At 40.7% G+C, this 19,571-nt stretch overlaps 2 protein-coding genes and 1 long non-coding RNA gene across 9 annotated transcripts; 1 reads left to right on the top strand and 2 right to left on the bottom strand.

Annotated features, from left to right (window-relative positions):
* Positions 1 to 4,158: 4,158 nt before the first annotated feature.
* LOC149979098 (uncharacterized) lies at positions 4,159 to 8,454 on the bottom strand. The gene is made up of 2 exons (XR_016484933.1): positions 7,999 to 8,454; positions 4,159 to 5,362 (listed from the first exon to the last, which is right to left on the bottom strand). It is a non-coding gene; the product is annotated as an uncharacterized LOC149979098 (long non-coding RNA).
* A 27-nt stretch (positions 8,455 to 8,481) lies between these two features.
* LOC110537167 (TP53-regulated inhibitor of apoptosis 1) lies at positions 8,482 to 9,487 on the top strand. The gene is made up of 2 exons (XM_036937180.2): positions 8,482 to 8,777; positions 9,155 to 9,487. The coding sequence occupies exons 1-2, from the start codon at positions 8,613 to 8,615 to the stop codon at positions 9,230 to 9,232; spliced, it is 243 nt and encodes an 80-aa protein (XP_036793075.1). The 5' UTR covers positions 8,482 to 8,612; the 3' UTR covers positions 9,233 to 9,487.
* A 408-nt stretch (positions 9,488 to 9,895) lies between these two features.
* LOC110537166 (serine/arginine-rich splicing factor 9) lies at positions 9,896 to 14,215 on the bottom strand. 7 transcript variants are annotated; one of them, XM_021623000.3, is made up of 5 exons: positions 14,096 to 14,215; positions 12,129 to 12,308; positions 11,767 to 11,942; positions 10,811 to 10,983; positions 9,896 to 10,693 (listed from the first exon to the last, which is right to left on the bottom strand). In XM_021623000.3, exons 2-5 carry the CDS (start codon positions 12,284 to 12,286, stop codon positions 10,460 to 10,462), a joined length of 741 nt encoding a protein of 246 aa, XP_021478675.1. In that variant the 5' UTR covers positions 12,287 to 12,308; positions 14,096 to 14,215; the 3' UTR covers positions 9,896 to 10,459. The 7 variants fall into 7 exon arrangements, with proteins under 7 accessions (XP_021478675.1, XP_021478677.1, XP_021478676.1 ...); XM_021623002.3 differs by having other exon boundaries at positions 12,129 to 12,305; positions 14,096 to 14,209; XM_021623001.3 differs by having other exon boundaries at positions 12,129 to 12,664; positions 14,096 to 14,195.
* Between the last annotated feature and the right edge of the window lie 5,356 nt (positions 14,216 to 19,571).

Below are 19,571 nucleotides of genomic sequence, written 5' to 3' on the forward strand. Positions count from 1 at the left end.
GCTGGGAGGGATTGCTGCGCGAGGACTTGGGACGGGGTGGGGCCCACGGCCTCAGTCTCCAATAACACCATAAAAAGTTGCTAGATTTGTCGCTAGTAGATATTTTGAAAATGTGTCGCTAGAGGGGTCTGAATAGTCGCTAAATTGGCAAAACGGGGTCAGTGCCGTTTAAGATGAGGGAGGACGATTTTTTTCTTCATGAGCATGGCCTTTTACAGCATATTGGATGACTATCATTCATATTCCATTCACCCAGTTAGTTCAATGTAACAGCTATTGGTTTAGTTCTCTACATGGAACTCACATTTTCCATTTACCCATCATGAGGTTGCTACAACCTAGCCTACGAAGGAAAGTTTACAAAGTAGGTGGACACAGGTTGAGAGAAAAAAATTGAGGTGACAGACAGTGAGACATGGACAAACGTTGACACATTCAATACCGCCTTGCAGACTCTTGCCTGCATCTAGCTGATACGGGGTGTAATCATTAGTCCAACAGTTGCAAAAGAGAGTGTCTATTAGACAAATTTAGAAATGTTTTTCAACAGAATCGGCGCAACGAATACACCCATGATCTAGCGTAAACACAGTTCACTTTCATTGCAGCCATGTTGTATTCATTCTCTCATCTATGCACTCTCCTCCCCTCACATTGTCCCTTCGATTGTGGACTTCAATGAACAACACATCAGCTGTATGTGACCAGGTGAAAAAACCTTTCCAAGTCAAACCATATCATAACTGCTACACATAGCCTACATGTTGTCACTATATTAGCTAAAGTAAAGTCATAGTCAACTTAGCTAATAGAACGAATGCGTTATTAAACCCACTACAATCATGCAGTAAAGTTACGGTGTACAGCCAGTAAGCAGTTACATCGGTGGGCCCCGGTGGCAATAAATGAGTAAAACCAAAAGCTTACCTTGACTTGGAAGAGTTCCATTGTTATCTTGGATAGTCATACCCAGCTAGCTAACATATCATCCCTCTGTTTGAGCAGGGTATTTGAGTAGGCAAAACTAGCTAGCTGCATTTGCTAGCTGTGTAAGTGAAAATGAAAGTTAAATATCTCTTGCTACTTCTTCATTTTGGAAGAAATTGTTTTGTTCAAAACTGTTCAACTACAGCGCATTCGGAAAGTATTCAGACCCCTTCCCTTTTTCCACATTTTGTTAAGTTTCAGCCTTATTCTAAAATTGATTAAATAAAAAATGTTCCTCATCAATCAACACTCAATACCCCATAATGACAAAGCGAAAACAGGTTTTTGGAAATTTTTGCAAATGTATTAAAAATTAAAAACAAAAATACATTATTTACATAAGTATTCAGAACCTTTGCTATGAGACTCGGAATTGAATTCAAGTGCTACCTGTTTCCATTTATCAGTTTCTAGAAATTGATTGGAGTCCACTTGTGATAAATTCAATTGATAGGACATGGTTTGGAAAGGCACACACCTGTTTATATAAAGGTCCCACAATTGACAGTGCATGTCAGAGCAAAAACCAAGCCATGAGGCTGAAATAATTGTTCGTAGTGCTCTGAGACAGGATTGTGTCGAGGCATAGATCTGGGGAAGGATACCAAAACATCTCTGCGGCATTGAAGGTCCCCAAGAACAGTGGCCTCCATCATTCTTAATTGGAAAAAGTTTGAAACCACCAAGACTCTTCCTAGAGCTGGCCGCCTAACTGAGCAATCGGGGGAGAAGGGCCTTGGTCAGAGGTGACCAAGAACCCAATGGTCACTCTGACAGAGCTTCAGAGTTCCTCTGTGGAGATGGGAGAACCTTCCAGAAGGGAAACCAATCTCTGCAGCGCTCCCCCAATCAGGCATTTATGATCAAATAAAGGTAACGAGTTAACGTACCGGTACATACTGCTGGAATGCTACGCAGTTCGTAAGGATAGCATAGCTAACAAATTGTCAGCTAACATAACGTGTAACGTCACTTATTTGAAAAGTCATTCATTTATTACATTGCGCAACATTTTGTTGACATTTGTCATAATTAGTTAAAGCAATAAATTTGTATCCGCTCTCGTTGGACTTCGGCTGCATATTTTCCGCCATTTTCTACAAATTGGAAAACGTTGTTAAAGGCACGCCCATTTTCTGAAGAATTGCATTATGTGCCCTAAAAGCACGGAGTGTCCACTACTATTTAGTTAATTTTTTAAATGCATTTCAGAGAGAGGTCACGCTGGAGCCAGTTATTAATGATGGATTTTGTTTTCATTCATCTCTGAGAGAAATTGAGATGTTGATGGACAATGTTTTTTTTTATGCCATGTGCACCCCTAAATATTTCACATGATTTTACACTGGAATATTCTCAACAGATTGACAATATTTCACATTTAATGAAGTTAAGTCCAGACCAGAAGCAGAAGAGAATGATTTGATAATATTAAGTGCAACAGCAAATTGATCCTTGTCTTTTAGAAATCAAGCTGTATCGTCTGCTAATTTAGATTTTTTAATTTATTTTCAAAATATTGAAATGTCTTTTAATTCAGGGTTGTTTAAAATGCTAATAGATGGTAATTCTACAACTAAAAGGAATAAGAAAGCTGAAATAGGGAAACCCTGGTGTACATTACGATGAATATTACATATTTTAAATGCATTACGATTAATCATAATAGAACTATTAATATCTTTATAAAAAGTATTGATAACCGAGACAAAGCTAGAACCAAAAGCAAAAATGTTCAACGAATGTATTAGGAATTTATGTTCAATTGTATCAAATGCTTTACAAAAGTCGAGGAATAAAATTCTAGCCTCTGAGTCAATTGAATCTGCATAATCAATCAGGTCTAAAACTAACCTGTTACAGCTAATTTGGAGACCTTTTCATAAAACGAGTTTGGGTTTCATTAATAAGGTGGTTTAGGCCCATTTAAAGTTTATTAGAATGTGAAAAGTTATCCATTTATAATCTGTATTTAATAATTGAAAAGGGATCCAATTATCTATGAAAAGGGGATCTTTATCAGGTTTTGGTATTAAGGAAATAAGCCCTTGTTTCATGGTAGTAATCACCTCACCATTAGCTAGGCATTCTTGGAACATGTTGAATACTGATCCCTCTAAATGTTCCCAGAAGTGTTAATACAATTCCACAGAAACACTGTCTGTTCCAGGTGTTTGCCCTTCATAGATTGAAGCGCATCTCTAATCTGTTCTATAGAAAACTCATCTTGACATATGGACTTGAACTCAAACTCATCAGAAATAATTGGAACATGACCATGGACATGTTTCATAAAACATTCATATTCAATCCCATTCAAATTAGATTTATACAGATTTTCATAGAAAGACACATAGCCAGAGATGATCTTGGTATTTACACAATCGATTGTCAATATTTAAGGCAGAAAGAGATTCTCTTATAGTTCCTTTTTTTCAAGTGCAAAAAAATAACTAGTGTTTTTCTCACCCTCCTCAACCCATTTTGCTCCAGATCTAATAAAGGCCCCTTTAGCTAAATCAATGTACATTTGAACTAGTTCTAATCTGTTTCTTTCTCTGCTTTAAGGGTATCCTTTTCTAAATGAACATTCAATTTATTCATAGGCTCATCTTCTTTCAAACAGTTTTGTCTCTTTAGTTCCTTACAGCGTGTAATGGCAATAGAGCTTACTTTGAAACAATCACCCACAACTCAAGGGTGAAAAACAGGCTACCTAAGTATGGTTCTCAATCAGGGACAACGATTGACAGCTGCCTCTGATTGAGAAACCATACCAGGCCAAACACAGAAATAACAAATCATAGAAAAACGAACATAGACAACCCACCCAACTCACGCCCTGACCATACTAAAACAAAGACATAACAAAAGAACTAAGGTCAGAACGTGACAATTATGAAGTTATTTATGCTCTTGTTAAAGGCTGGATCATTTAGGAGTGAATTATTAAGTTTCCAGTATGCTAGAATGCCACTGGATTTTTAAGAACATTCTAACTTCAATAATATAATTTTATGATCAGTCGAAGGAGAATGTTTATGATTTACTTCCTGTATATACTGTGAAAGTGGGGGAGAAATGAGAAACAGATCAATTTTGGATCTGATCATCATTGACCTATTGCACCAGGTGTATTTGTTTAAGTTTGAATTAAAGAAATGGCATGTATCAACCACTGTCAGTTTACTGCAAAATGAAGTGATAATGTCACTTTGATATTTGAGCTATTCTAGGTGGAAATCTATCTAAAAAGTTATCAGGAGTTTAATTAAAGTCTCCAGCTATTATAAGCCATTTATTTGTATACTTGTTTTGCAGCTCAGTAAGCTTATCAGCAAGATCCAACATGGCATATAATAAAACAAGCATTATCTAGTTTGGAGATCAATATAACCCATCTCCCATCTTTGGACACACATGACTCTGAAATATTGCCTCTACATGAAGCAATATCATAGTACCAGCTAAGTGATTAGACCCATGACTAATAAACATTATTTCCCCATTGTGATTTCCAAAAACTAGAATCTGAATCGCAGGAGTGAATTTCCTGGAGTAGAATGAGATATGCATTAGAGTATTTAGAACATTAAAAAAAGTGTTTTTCTTTTAGTTATGTTTTGTAAAACCCTGGCATTTAGAGATACAATATTTAGTGCATTGAATTCAAAATGTATAACTTGAAGAAAAAAAAGAACAATAATAAAACAAATAGTGTAGTGATATGAATAACTTGTTAACTATTTGAACTAGTAAGTTAGGTAGCTAGTATGGTAACCTGAGCTTAGAGAAAGAACTGGACTACAATAAACCAAGGTAGTGGTGATCAAATCAAATCAAATTTATAAAGCCCTTCTTACATCAGCTGATATCTCAAAGTGCTGTACAAAAACCAAGCCTAAAACCCCAAACAGTAACCAATGCAGGTGTAGAAGCACGGTGGCTAGGAAAAACTCCCTAAAAAGGCCAAAACCTAGGAAGAAACCTAGAGAGGAACCAGGCTATGAGGGGTGGCCTGTCCTCTTCTGGCTGTGCTGGGTGGAGATTATAACAGAACATGGCCAAGATGTTCAAATGGTCATAGTTGACCAGCAGGGTCAAATAATAATAATCACAGTTGGATGCCGAGGGTGCAACAGGTCAGCACCTCAGGAGTAAATGTCAGTTGGCTTTTCATAGCCGATCATTCAGAGTATCTCTACCGCTCCTGCTGTCTCTAGAAAGTTGAAAACAGCAGGTCTGGGACAGGTCAGGATTCCATAGCCGCAGGCAGAACAGTTGAAACTGGAGCAGCAACACAGCCAGGTGGACTGGGGACAGCAAGGAGTCATCAGGCCAGGTACTCCTGAGGCATGGTCCTAGGGCTCAGGTCCTCCGAGATGAGAGAGAAAGAAAGAATCAATATGATGAACCTGTATTCACATTTATGAACCTGGTGATATAAAACGGGTGAATGTAAGAATGAAAATCAACTTATTGTTTTCATATCACTTAGAAAGAATAGGACAACATCGATTTCAAGTCAATGTGGCTATATACCTGAGCACAGTGTTTTCAAAACATTCAGTAGTCTCATGACATTCACTTGAGGTCCTGGCAATCAATTTTCTTTCCATCGATAAATGTAAAAGGGTAGCTGAAAGATGTTCTCTTCCCTTCTTCTCTAGCCTTCATCCCCCAAAATCCTTCATCCCCTGAATGCCAAGAGTGTGCAATGCTGTCATCAAGGCAAAAGGTGGCTACTTTGAAGAATCTAAAGTCACTTTTTTGGTTACTACATGATTCCATATGTGTTATTTCATAGTTCAAATGGTAAAATAAAGAAAAACCCTTGAATGAGTAGGTGTGTCCAAACTAGAGGTCGACCGATTAATCGGAATGGCCGATTAATTAGGGCCGATTTCAAGTTTTCATAACAATCGGAAATCGGTATTTTTGGGCACCGATTTGCCATTTAAAAAAATATATATACCGTTATTTAACTATGCAAGTCAGTTAAGAAAACATTCTTATTTTCAATGACAGCCTAGGAACGGTGGGTTAGCTGCCTCGTTCAGGGGCAGAACGACAGATTTTCACATTGTCAGCTCGGGGGATCCAATCTTGCAACCTTACAGTTAACTTGTCCAAAGCAATAACGACCTGCCTCTCTCTCGTTGCACTCCACAAGGAGACTGCCTGTTACGCAAACAGTAAGCCAAGGTAAGGCAGTAAGCCAAGGTAAGTTGCTAGCTAGCATTAAACGTATCTTATAAAAAACAATCAATCATAATCACTAGTTGGCCTCCCAGGTGGCGCAGTGGTTAAGGGCACTGTGCCATCAGAGACTGGGTTCGCGCCCGGGAGGTCAATTGGCCTAGAGTCGTCCGGGTTAGGGAGGGCTTGGCCGGTAGGGATGTTGCACACCAGCGACTCCTGTGGCAGGCCGGGCGCAGTGTGTGCTAACCAAGGTTGCCAGGTGCACGGTGTTTCCTCCGACACATTGGTGCGGCTGGCTTCCGGGTTGGATGCGCGCTGTGTTAAGAAGCAGTGCGGCTTGGTTGGGTTGTGTATCGGAGGACGCATGACTTTCAACCTTCGTCTCTCCCGAGCCCGTACGGGAGTTGTAGCGATGAGACAAGATAGTAACTATTAATGGATACCACGAAATTGGGAAGAAAAAGGGGTAAAATTAAAATTAAAATCAGAATCCCTAGTTAACTACACATGGTTGATGATATTACTAGATATTATCTAGCATGTCCTGTGTTGCATATAATCTGACTGAGCATACAAGCATCTAAGTATCTGACTGAGCGGTAGACAGAAGCAGGCGCTTAAACATTCATTCAAACAGCACTTTAGTGCGTTTTGCCAGCAGCTCTTCGTTGTGCGTCAAGCATTGCACTGTTTATGACTTCAAGCCTATCAACACCCGAGATGAGGCTGGTGTAACCGAAGTGAAATGGCTAGCTAGTTAACGCACGCTAATAGCGTTTCAAACGTCACTCGCTCTGAGCCCTCTAGTAGTTGTTCCCCTTGCTCTGCATGGATAACGCTGCTTTGATGGTGGCTGTTGTCGTTGTGTTGCTGGTTCGAGCCCAGGGAGGAGCGAGGAGAGGGACGGAAGCTATACTGTTACACTGGCAATACTAAAGTGCCTATAAGAACATCCAATAGTCAAAGGTTAATGAAATACAAATGGTATATAGGGAAATAGTCCTATAATTCCTATAATAACTACAACCTAAAACTTCTTACCTGGGAATATTGAAGACTCATGTTAAAAGGAACCATCAGCTTTCATATGTTATCATGTTCTGAGCAAGGAACTGAAACGTTAGCTTTCTTACATAGCACATATTGCACTTTTACTTTCTTTTCCAACACTTTGTTTTTGCATTATTTAAACCAAATTGAACATGTTTCATTATTTACTTGAGGCTAAATTGATTGTATTGATGTATTATATTAAGTTAAAATAAGTGTTAATTCAGTATTGTTGTAATTGTCATTATTACAAATAAATAAATAATCGACCGATTAATCGGTATCGGCTTTTTTGGTCCTCCAATAATCGGTATCTGCGTTGAAAAATCATAATCGGTCGACCTCTGGAACTGGAATTTGCAGCTGTTGACTTACTGCAGCTAGAAAGAGAGCAGTTGACGGGTTTAAAATAAGCTACAGATCTACAGATTGGTAGACACTTTTCCTAATCCGTTTTCAGATTTGAAAAGCAGAGAAGTAGGGAAAGATTTCATACCCTCAATGTTTTTGTCTGACTTGTTGGGGGAGTGGTCAAAATGTCAGTTGCTTGGGAAAAGTTGGGAGAAAATCTGGTAATGTGAATATTATGGTTACGAGAACAGATATGAACAACAGAAGTAGACAAAGATTTCACACCGTCTAATTTGTTTTGTCAAACTTTTTGGGGTAGTGGTCGAAACAGCAGTTTACACAAGTTAGAGAAAATGTTGATGTGGTTACTAAAACAGCTGTAACTTTTTTATTCAAATATAATTTTACCTTCATACGCCAGATTTGAGCAGCAGAGAAGTAGACAAAGATGTAAATGCTCTAACTTTTTGTTTAAGTCGTTGCAAAATGGTCAAAGTAGCTGATTTGTGTCAAAAGTTCCATTATTGCATTTACAGTGAATGTAAATTGTAATTGATTTCACAATGTGGCCTTTTAGAATATTGAGGAAGTCCCATACAAGGGGATGAAAAACAAAAAAGAGCAAATGTTTAACATTTAAAAATATATATATTAAAAAAAACAGTATACAATAAACTCAAGCATGGCCGCCCTGCACGTTTTAAAGTTTGAACGGCGTTTCTAGTTTGAACTGTGTAAGAGGAGTATCGTGCTAATTAATAATAATAATAATAATAAGTACGTCGAAGATTGAAGTTGGAGCTTTTGCTTCGCAAGCCCCACAAATTAGCCCCTTCTGGCCGTGGTCTAGATTTACGATGTGTCGCTTGTTCAATTACGTCATCAATATACGCAGTGCTGTCTGGCCAATCAGACCACATGGTTCAAGGAAAGTCAAGCGAGCTGTACGGAAGAGACACTTTAAACTGAAATAATTGACCGTAAACTTTATTCCTTCAGTATTTCTTATTCTCATATGTTCTATGCTTATTGTCTTGAAGATGAATAGTGTTGGAGAGGGCTGCACTGACCTAAAACGGGAATATGACCAGTGTTTTAACCGTTGGTTTGCTGAGAAATTCTTGAAGGAAGATCGAAGCAGTGATCCCTGTACCGAAATGTTCAAGAAATATCAGCATTGTGTCCAGGTAAATACATTTTTATCAAACACGGACAAATGTTGTTAGCTATCTATCTGCTCATAATCACCACTCATTGATGCTGTACCTTACTTTTAGGTAACCAAAACAGCCATGATGCAACACCATTGTGTCAGCTGTCATGATATTAGGCCCCAGAAGAAGTATATTATTCAATGGACTGGAGCACAGACGCAAGGGGACATTTAGCTACTTTGTTATAAAACATTGACTTAAGGACATCTATGTATTGGAAATAAATATCCTTAATTCATGATATAGGCCTATTGTCTTCTCAGAATCCATTATTATTTAGTATTTTTAAATGTTGGATGCAAGTGTCTAATCTAATGATACAACTACATATGTTGTGCTTGTATTTGCAGAAGGCCATCAAAGAAAAGAACATTCCCATTGATGGTGTAGAATTCATGGGCCCCAATAAAGACAAACCAGACAGCTGACAGATGTGATGGAGGAGCACTTGCATTGCTCACTGGGCTTGCCATGGACAGGGTTTCCACCCTTTTATCTTGGATTGGGTTTTGTTTAAGGTCGCTGTCCTAATGTGGAGACTAATGAGCATTCATATGAAGGATCCAACATGCTAAATTACATGATGGGTATTGTAATTTGTATGTTGGGCATGGATTACAAGTGGAAGCCATGAATCCAGTCATTTGGGTCAGGCCAATAAATATCCATGGTTGCAAGATGCATGTAAAGTGGTGGTCACATCAGATACTCATTCATTGTAAAGGACTATGATGTCTACTGTAAGAGTGTCCTGGCTTAATGTCCCTCAAGACAACTGAAGAAGGCATTAATGTGGAAGCATTGGGCTAGAAGAGAAAGCTCAAACATCATACAAGGACATTTATTTGGTTTACACTGTGGAAGAGCAGATGTTTTGTCTGTCTCACTCTTAGCTCCATTGCACTTCAGTTGTCAAGTGTTTTTTCTCTGTGTATGATGCAATGTAATGCTGTGATTGACATGTACGTTGACAAAGCAATAAATAGGAGAATCATGTTCCATTACTGCCAAGTAATATTTTTAGCTCTGTGGATGTAACCTGTGTCACAGGAAACCTAATATGCAATGTGACAAACCATTGAGTACAGGTGTTGGGTTTGTTTCAGTGTTTTAATTGAAAACAAAATGCTTGCATATAGACACCACAGGTTACAAAAACAGAGGAATGAACTGGCTAAAGTTCAATATTTCTTTAAAATAAAACATGGGATTTTCACAGAGGTTTACCAGATTACAATCAAAATCAATTTCCAAACATATTCATTCATTCTTAGAGGTTCACACACACAATTCATTTAAAAGGAATAGACGATGCAGGCAGATGTTCACATTTAGTTTTTGTTGGGTGTCGCACTTCTCAGGGCAGTGTTCATCAAACTGATAATGTTCATACATGTACTTGAGCAGCAAGACCAGTTAATTGGCATGTTAACAAATGGTCTCACCAGACATCAGAACTGAGCTGACTAGTGACCTGACATGGGGAGCTGAAGCTTAAGGAAATCAACAATATTAAGGCCAACAGGAGGGCAGGGGTGACTGATAAAGGAATGTACATAGCAAGCAAAAGGGGGACAATTATTTGAGATCTGGGATAAAAATAATAATTAAACTGCGCCTAATCATCAGTGCCCTCTTGTGAATGGCCAGCTGGTCTATCGATAGTGGCGTGGGGGCGGGCTATGGTACGGTACTGGGTGTCGCCTTGCTGGGGGGCTATGGCGCGACACAAGGCGGCGTGGGGGTGACTGGTAGCGCTGTGGAGGGGACCCTCTGCTTTGGTAAGGAGGTGGTGAGTAGCCACGCCCTCGGGGGGATCTGGAGCGAGACCGCGAGCGACCGTAACTGGCACCACGTTCTCCGTGGACACGAATGTTTGCCGTCTCCCCCTGAGAGACAAAGCAAATGAAAGATGACCCATTTTCCTTCATGAGCTTAAATAAGCTTGATTTGACTCGCAAATGCACTCATATTTGTCTTGTTTTACCGTGGAAAGGTGTACTCACTTGATGGGAACGGAACTCAGTCCCGTCCAGTCTGCGCAGGGCGTATTCCATGTCCTCCCGACGAACAAACTCCACCACTCCTTCACCATCTCGCTGCACGTCGGCGAAACAAACATCCCCTGCCTCACGCATGTGGTCTTTCAGATCCTGCCAGCTCCCGGTTTGGGGCAAGCCTGGGAGGAGAAACAGCACATTGTCATTTTACCAAAAGCTCTTGCTTGTTGGAGTGGAAGAGTGATATTTTTTTTATGCCATCAAATATGGGTTTTCAAGTAAAGTTTCGATAGACCTGTTTCAGGTGGCATGTACCCAATTCACATTTGTATTTACATTTCAGCCAAAGTTGAGGGATAGTATAAGTATGGAAATAGTCAGTCACAGTACTAATATTTTCCCTTGATTTGAAAGAAAAGTACTATCTGACTGCCAGTTGTGTTGAAACCTAAGAAATAAGCTCTTCTAGCTATACTAGAGGATATACAACATCGATACAGTTGGGGTCAGGACGATACCAGTATCCAGATAACCCTTTAGTCCTTTAAAAAACCTGCTGTATTTAAAATAGTGTGCTATAGCTAGGAAAATAAATGTGACTCCGGGTGACGATGTTTGTTTTCAACATTCTGGCTGTTTCCCTAAAGATCCGCTTTGTGTTGTTTCCTTGCCACAACACGAATGAGTACCGCGATACTGGTATCGCCCCGGCCCTAGATACAATAGCGAAATACCTCCAAGCAATGGCAAAATCTAAAATTTATAAAACATACACCTACCAGTCACTATGGCCAGGTGTTTGGGTTTATGCAGTCAACATGATCAGTTTTGAGTTTTTATTGTTTTGCTCGTGTTTGTTTTGGGCAGCTGACTTGACCTCCACTTAGTCCCCTTGACTTCCAGTCCGCCAAGAGAGAGAGAGACAAAAATAACACTTCCTACGACTCAGAACGTCCACCTACCAGTCACTATCACCCGGAACTCAGATCTCCGAGTTGGGGGCCCAAACCTCCCCCTAGGACCTCCTTCTCCCATAGGGCCACTAAATTTGGCACCAGAGGAGCGAGGGTATTCTACACGCAGCTTGGAGTCTCCGAATCCATATCCATTCCTTCCATAGACCGCGTCTTCCGCATCCCTAAGAGAAGAGAGCACAGAACTCCTTACTTACTTGCCTAAGGGAAATACACTTGGCAACGCCTTCTCCATCCGTTCCCTGAGGTCAGTCCCTGGTGATGTTACTAAATCAGAGGAGAACAGCTTGCCAAACAGCCAGGAATTGTGATTGGACTTGTACACGCACTAGATCATCCCTGGAACTCACCGTGGATCATCGAAGCGAACAAAAGCAAAAGGGATGGTTCCCCTGTTATTCTTTAGTTCGATATCCCGGATTTTTCCATATTTGAAGAAGAGATCCTCTATGTCCTTCTCCTGGGCGTCCATTGGAAGATTTCCCACGTAGATCCTTCCATCAGTCATTGTTGGTATTGGTTAGGCCCTGCTAAAATAAACCGAAGGCACCTGCAGGCTTCAAACTCACTGATCGATTCCAAGAACAATGGTGGATACGGATTATCCGTATCCTAATCCTAGTCCCAATCCATCCTCTTCTAATGCTTTAAATTAATAAAAAAAAGTTATAGAATCCGTATCCTAATCCAAATCCTAGTCCGTCCTCTTCTAATGCTTTTAAATTGCATACAAAAAAAATTGTATAGAATCCGTATCCTAATCCTAGTCCCAATCCATCCTCTTCTAATGCTTTAATTTGGAAAAATCTAGAATCTTTGTGGAGCAGGAGTAGTACATGTTGAGTTCAATATAATCTGCACAGCACCTTGGACCAGAGTCTGAAAGCTTTAGAACACAGGGTAACGCTGATGAATGCCTTGGACTCAAATTATACAACTATCTATCCGAAGTATTTTGAACATGCACTAGTTAGTGGCTAACTAGCTAGTACTACCAGAAATACTTTCATTAAGACATTTCATGTATTTCTGGTACTACTGACCTTCCTTCAATATGACATATAACAAACCACTTCAATAGGTTCTGTAGCAAAAACAGGCAGGCTACAGTTATTTTACTAGAACGCAAATTCTAAAGAAAGGTTGCGCTTCAAACTCAAAGTAGACAGCCCTAAACCCTCAGTCCTTGGAGGAATCCCCGCGGTCTAGCAGGGGAAATTTGCAAGTAAACCGCCCAGTCCTCGTTTTTAATGGAGTTTGCGAGTGTACAATTATGTTCACTTCGGGGCCTGACACGCCCCATAATTCAATTTTCTACGATTATACATACATCCGCTAAGAAAAGTCTGCCAAAACTTAAAACCTTAACGTCAATATGGAGTCAACATACAAGTGTAAGTAAAAGCGAATGTAAATAAGTTAAAAATTGTGCTACTAATGCCAACACGTTTCATAAAAGTAATGATGCTTTTGTTAGGTTAGCTTTAGGAAATTGTAGAAATAAACATTTTCCTTCTTCAGAAGTAGTTAGGCAGGCTAACGTTAGTTAGCTAATTAATTTGCTAGCTGTCATACAGTAGGCGTATAATAATAATTATATAGGTAATAGACATGCAGTAATAAATGACCGTAGCATATATAAAGCACCCACACGTGGCTGAAAACACAATCTTCTCGGCAAGAATAAGTGACGAATTTCCGGGCAAGGGCGGTCCATTTAAAACTAATTCCTTCCCCCCTCACACTGCAAGTGTATACTCGTCATACGTCATCAAAAGTGTCCACTTACTTTGAGGGCTGAGGGGATAGGGTGTGTCTTAAGTGTTTGGAATGCATCCAAGGTCTGGCAGTTACAAGTACACAGTCAGAAACAAGTCAGCCCGCTAAATAAAGTTAGCATGCTAAGCTAACAACATGGTTACCTATGTGTTAGCTCTCGAGAACCCAATGGAGTCATAATACTAATGTTCGTTAGCTAGCTATGTGTTTGCATTTGACAAAACATGATTTTGAATATAATATATATATTGTATTCGATTAACTAGACGTTATATCTACAGTTCGCTAGGTCCGAACATGTGTTAAAACACTACAATGCGTGAACGATTAACTGGCTAGCTTGGTAGCGACGTTCAACTCTAGTTCGAGCTAGCTAGCTAACTTTAGTCCTCTTTTGTTGTTTCCGTCCATGCGAACATTAGCTATAGTCTACTCCCCCTTTAATTTTAAAGTGTAAATAGCAACAGGTATTTAGATCGGTTATTAACCTTTATGTAAAACAAATTATTTGCTTTTAAAAACATAATTTCAGACATACCTCAGAGTAATTTTTGGAAAATATGTGGAAGGCTATCGAGCATTCTCTTCCTAGCCTCAAAGCAGGAAGTCAGCTTGAGTTGTCGCTGGTTCGTTACGTCAGAAATACCCGCCCACTTTTGAGACAGACGAATTTGCATAGGGCAGGCTACCCAAAAAAATCTTCCCTTTGAAGGCATGGCACAATCTGTAATTTCGACAAATTGACCCTGCCACTTTGTGTAGTGAATTGATGGTTGGATGGGGCTGGCGAATAATCACTCTCAAATTAAGTTACAGTTGGAAGCTATGGATTAAATGACAGTACATAAGATTGACAAAAAATGTATCTGATGATATTGAACTTCTATAGGCCTGTGCTGTCTATCGTCAGATAATTTACACTAATTTCATGTCAAATTCCTTGACTAGCCTACTCAAGACATTTTATGCTTCTGTCAATATTCTGTCCATGTTTCTGTTATGCCTTCCCAGTAAGCAAAATTATGTTGAAAATACAGTGCATTCGGGAAAGTATTCAGACCCCTTGACTTTTCCCATATTTTGTTACGTTACAGCCTTATTCTAAAATTGATTAAATAGTTTTTCCCTCAACAATCGACACACAATACCCCACAATGACAAAGCAAAAACAGGGTTTAAGAAATTTTATTTAAAAATAAATAACTGAAATATTACATTTGCAAAAGTATTCAGACCCTTTACTCAGTACTTTATTGAAGTACCTTTGGTAGCGATTACAGCCTCAAATCTTCTTGAGTATGATGCTACAAACTTGGTAGAGCTGTATTTAGGGAGTTTCTCCCATTCTTTGCAGATCCTCTCAAGCTCTGTCAGGTTGGATGGGGAGCGTCGCTGCACAGCTATTTTCAGGTTTTTCCAGAGATGTTCGATCGGGTTCAAGTCCGGGTTCTGGCTGAGCCACTCAAGGACATTTAGAGACTTAGTGTCGTTGTCCTATTGGATTGTGAAACTTCGCCCCAGTCTGTTGTCCTGAGCGCTCTGGAGCAGGTTTTCATCAAGGGTCTCTCTGTACTTTGCTCTGTTCATATTTCCCTTGATCCTGACACGTCTCCCAGTTTCTCCCGCTGAAAAACATCCCCACAGCATGATGCTGCCACCACCATGCTTCACTGTAGGGATGGTGCCAGGTTTCCTCGCTTGGCATTCAGATCAAAGAGTTTAAGTGCCTTTTGGCAAACTCCAAGCAGGCTGTCATGTGCCTTTTACTGAGCAGCAGCTTCTGTCTGGCTGCTCTACCATAAAAGCCTGATTGGTGGAGTGCTGCAGAGATGGTTGTCCTTATGGAGGTTCTCCCAACTCCACAGATGAACTCTGGCGCTCTGTCTGGCACTCTACCAAGGCCCTTCTCCCCCGATTGCTCAGTTTTGCCGGGCGGCCAGCTCTAGGAAGAGCCTTGGTGGTTCCAAACTTCTTCCATTTAAGAATGATGGGGGCCACTGTGTTCTTGGGGACCTTCAATGCTGCAGACATTGACACAATCCTGTATCGGGCCTCTATGGACAATTCCTTCAACCTCATGCCTTGGTTTTTGCTCTGACATCCAATGTCAGCTGTGGGATCTTCATATAGAGGTGTGTGCCTTTCCAAATCATGTCCAATCAATTGAATTTACCACAGGTGGACTCCAATGAAGTTGGAGAAACATCTCAAGGATGATCAATGGAAACAGGTAGCACCGGAGCTCAATTTCGAGTCTCATTGCAAAGGTTCTGAATACTTATGTAAATAATGTTTTTCTGTTTTTTATTTTTAAAACCTGTTTTCGTTTTGTCATTATGGGGTATTGTGTGTAGATTGACGAGGACAAAAAACCCCAGTTTAAACCATTTTAAATAAGGCTGTGTCGTGACTTTACTTTCATTAATCTGATGACTGTTATTTATTTAATCCACTAACAATGTTTAATTGTTACCCAATTAAATTAATCATGTAACAATTAACTCATTAGGAATTTGGGCGCCACGGAAGAGTTTGTTTAAAGAGTTACCATCTCCCGAATTAAACTCTATAAGATATATATTCATTTCATCAATAAACCGTCATCTTATTAATCATTACCTCATTACCTAATTCTGAACGTCGTCTACTCCTTGCATCTGCAAAAACCTTACTCATGATTCAGGACTACACGAATTGGTTTAATTATTTATTTACTAGCTAACTAAAATGAGAAAACAGGATAACATACACACTTAATACATGAGAAGAAAGTCCCTAGCGGACTGACAATATGATGGCTTATTACACAGAGATGGAGAGGGGGAAAAAGTGAGACACTTATCGTGGATACATTTTAGGACTATTCCTCACATTAATCATATGCTTTGCACACGAACCGCCTCCTGTTTGGAATAAGAAATCATGAATGTATTTACATTGAGTGACTTTGTTTCGCCGTTTATATCTGTCAGAACCAGGCCTTCTTAGGAAGGAGATGGGTTGGCCTTTCAGAAGCACGCTTGTACGGGTCAGGACCTGTTTCTTCTGCTGTTGTTCTTCTACGGCTCTTCTATAGCTGTGTTGATGATTCCCATGGATGATGATAGTCTGAGAATACAGTGATTTGAGAATCGCAGTAGGATGGGATGGTTTGCAGTGTAGTATGAAGGTCCCTCTTCGATTCGCTTTCTTCGAAATCTGACTTAGGACAGCTAATCAGCCGTACCAGTAATTGTCAGGGAAGTGAGCTTCTAGCCTACACCTCATGTTGATTATTCAGGATTCAGACCACTTTACACGCACAGCAGCAACCTGCCAATGTCCTGGTCTGATAAGTTAATTCTTAGCAAGTCCTTTTAAGCACTCTGGTTCGAAAATGACTGACATGCTCTTCTGACCTCACTCAGGGTGTGGCTACTTAATGTGCAAAGGAAATGATTAGAAGTTCTCTTATGAAGCTCGTCATCAAGCTCGAGACCCTGGGTCTCGACGCCGCCCTGTGCAACTGGGTACTGGACTTCCTGACGGGCCGCCCCCAGGTGGTGAGGGTAGGTAACAACATCTCCACCCCGATGATCCTCAACACTGGGGCCCCACAAGGGTGCGTTCTGAGCCCTCTCCTGTACTCTCTGTTCACCCACGACTGCGTGGCCATGCACGCCTCCAACTCAATCATCAAGTTTGCAGACGACACTACAGTGGTAGGCTTGATTACCAACAACAACGAGACGGCCTACAGGGAGGAGGTGAGGGCCCTCGGAGTGTGGTGTCAGGAAAATAACCTCACACTCAACGTCAACAAAACAAAGGAGATGATCATAGACTTCAGGAAACAGCAGAGGGAGCACCCCCCTATCCACATCGACGGGACAGTAGTGGAGAGGGTAGTAAGTTAAGTTCCTCGGCGCACACATCACAGACAAACTGGATTGGTCCACCCACACAGACAGCGTGGTGAAGAAGGCGCAGCAGTGCCTCTTCAACCTCAGGAGGTTGAAGAAATTCGGCTTGTCACCAAAAGCACTCACAAACTTTTACAGATGCACAATCGAGAGCATCCTGTCGGGCTGTATCACCGCCTGGTACGACAACTGCTCCGCCCACAACCATAAGGCTCTCCAGAGGGTAGTGAGGTCTGCACAACACATCACCGGGGGCAAACTACCTGCCCTCCAGGACACCTACACCACCCAATGTCACAGGAAGGCCATAAAGATCATCAAGGACAACAACCACCCGAGCCACTGCCTGTTCACCAACGCTATCATCCAGAAGGCGAGGTCAGTACAGGTGCATCAAAGCAGGAACCGAGAGACTGAAAAACAGTTTCTATCTCAAGGCCATCAGACTGTTAAACAGCCACCACTAACATTGAGTGGCTGCTGCCAACATACTGACTCAACTCCAGCCACTTTAATAAGGGAAAAATTGATGTAAAAAATACTACTAGTCACTTTAAACAATGCCACTTAATATAATGTTTACATACCCTACATGATCTCATATGTATATACTGTACTCTATACCATCTACTGCATCTTGCCATCTTTATGTAATACATGTATCAGTAGCCACTTTAAACAATGCCACTTTTATATGTTTACATACCCTACATTACTCATCTCATATGTATATACTGTACTCGATACCATCTACTCCATCTTGCCTATGCCGTTCTGTACCATCACTCATTCATATATCTTTATGTACATATTCTTCATCCCTTTACACTTGTGTGTATAAGGTAGTTGTTGTTAAATTGTTAGGTTAGATTACTCGTTGGTTATTACTCTATTTTCGGAACTAGAAGCACAAGTATTTCGCTACACTCGCATTAACATCTGCTAACCATGTGTATGTGACAAATAAAATTTGATTTGATTTCATGACTACTAAAATCACATTCAAATCTTAACATATATATACTTTCATCATTTTAATAACGCATTGGATGGAAACTTTACAGATAAAGGGGGTATCCTTTCCAAGTTACAGTATTTACAATATGACATTCGTTTCCCACTGACCATTCCCAACATTCTTTATGTAAGAATTATTGTTCCATTATCCACGTTTGACCGTGGATAAGGTTTCAGTGTGAACAGTGTGAACGGTTGACCATCCAGCAGCTCCCCCTCCCACCTCTGTGGGAGAGAGAAGCCTGGTAACTGTCCAGACATTGAAAAAACGTATTTTCCGGACATTTAAATCAGGTGCATTATAGGTGATGAATGAAAGGTAAAAATACCTATTTTCTGGACATAAAAAATGTGTTTCTTATGGAAGTTGAAAACATGCAACAGACATTGAAAAAACATATATTTCGTTCATTGACTTTATGGGCAAATTTCAATAAGTAAGCAGTATATCACCACCATATTTTGTTCACACCTCTTAATAGGAAAGATGAGCCAACTTAAGTTTGCAACAAAATATTTATTATTGCTCCCATCTAGCATGTTAGCTTTAAAACTGGCAGCGCTGATTTTCAAAATAGTTCAACTGTCACGCCTGCTCCCGCTCCCCCTCCCTAGCTGGCTCGAGAGGTTAAACGGTTGGCTCGGCAGGCACCCATCCCAAGTCAAGCCTCAGCCGGATCGCCAGGCCTAAGCCGGATTGTCAGGCTGCCACACCTCAACCGGATCGTCATGCTCCCACGCCTCAGCCGGTATGCCGGGCTCCTACGCCCCAACCGACTGGTCCAGCACCCAGGCCTCGCCGGCTCGCCCAGGTGGGGGGTACTGTCACGCCTGCTCCCGGTCCCCCTTCCCAGCATTGCGCACTCCTGCCACCATCATTACGCACACCTGCCTTTCCTCGTCGCGCAAATTATTGGACTCAATCACCTGTTTATTAACCTCCCCTATATTTGTCAGTTCCCCAGCTCTGTTCCCCATTGCTGCATTAATGTGCGTATGTCGTTGTGTTATCCGTGTGCTGACGCTGTTCCTGTCCTGTTATATGTCCGTTCCACATTAAATGTCCAACTCCCCGTACCTGCTTCTCTACTCTAG

This window comes from Oncorhynchus mykiss, chromosome 12 (assembly GCF_057628025.1).
Source record: "Oncorhynchus mykiss isolate SJ-2025 chromosome 12, ASM5762802v1, whole genome shotgun sequence".
In the NCBI taxonomy this organism is placed as follows: Eukaryota; Metazoa; Chordata; class Actinopteri; order Salmoniformes; family Salmonidae; genus Oncorhynchus; species Oncorhynchus mykiss.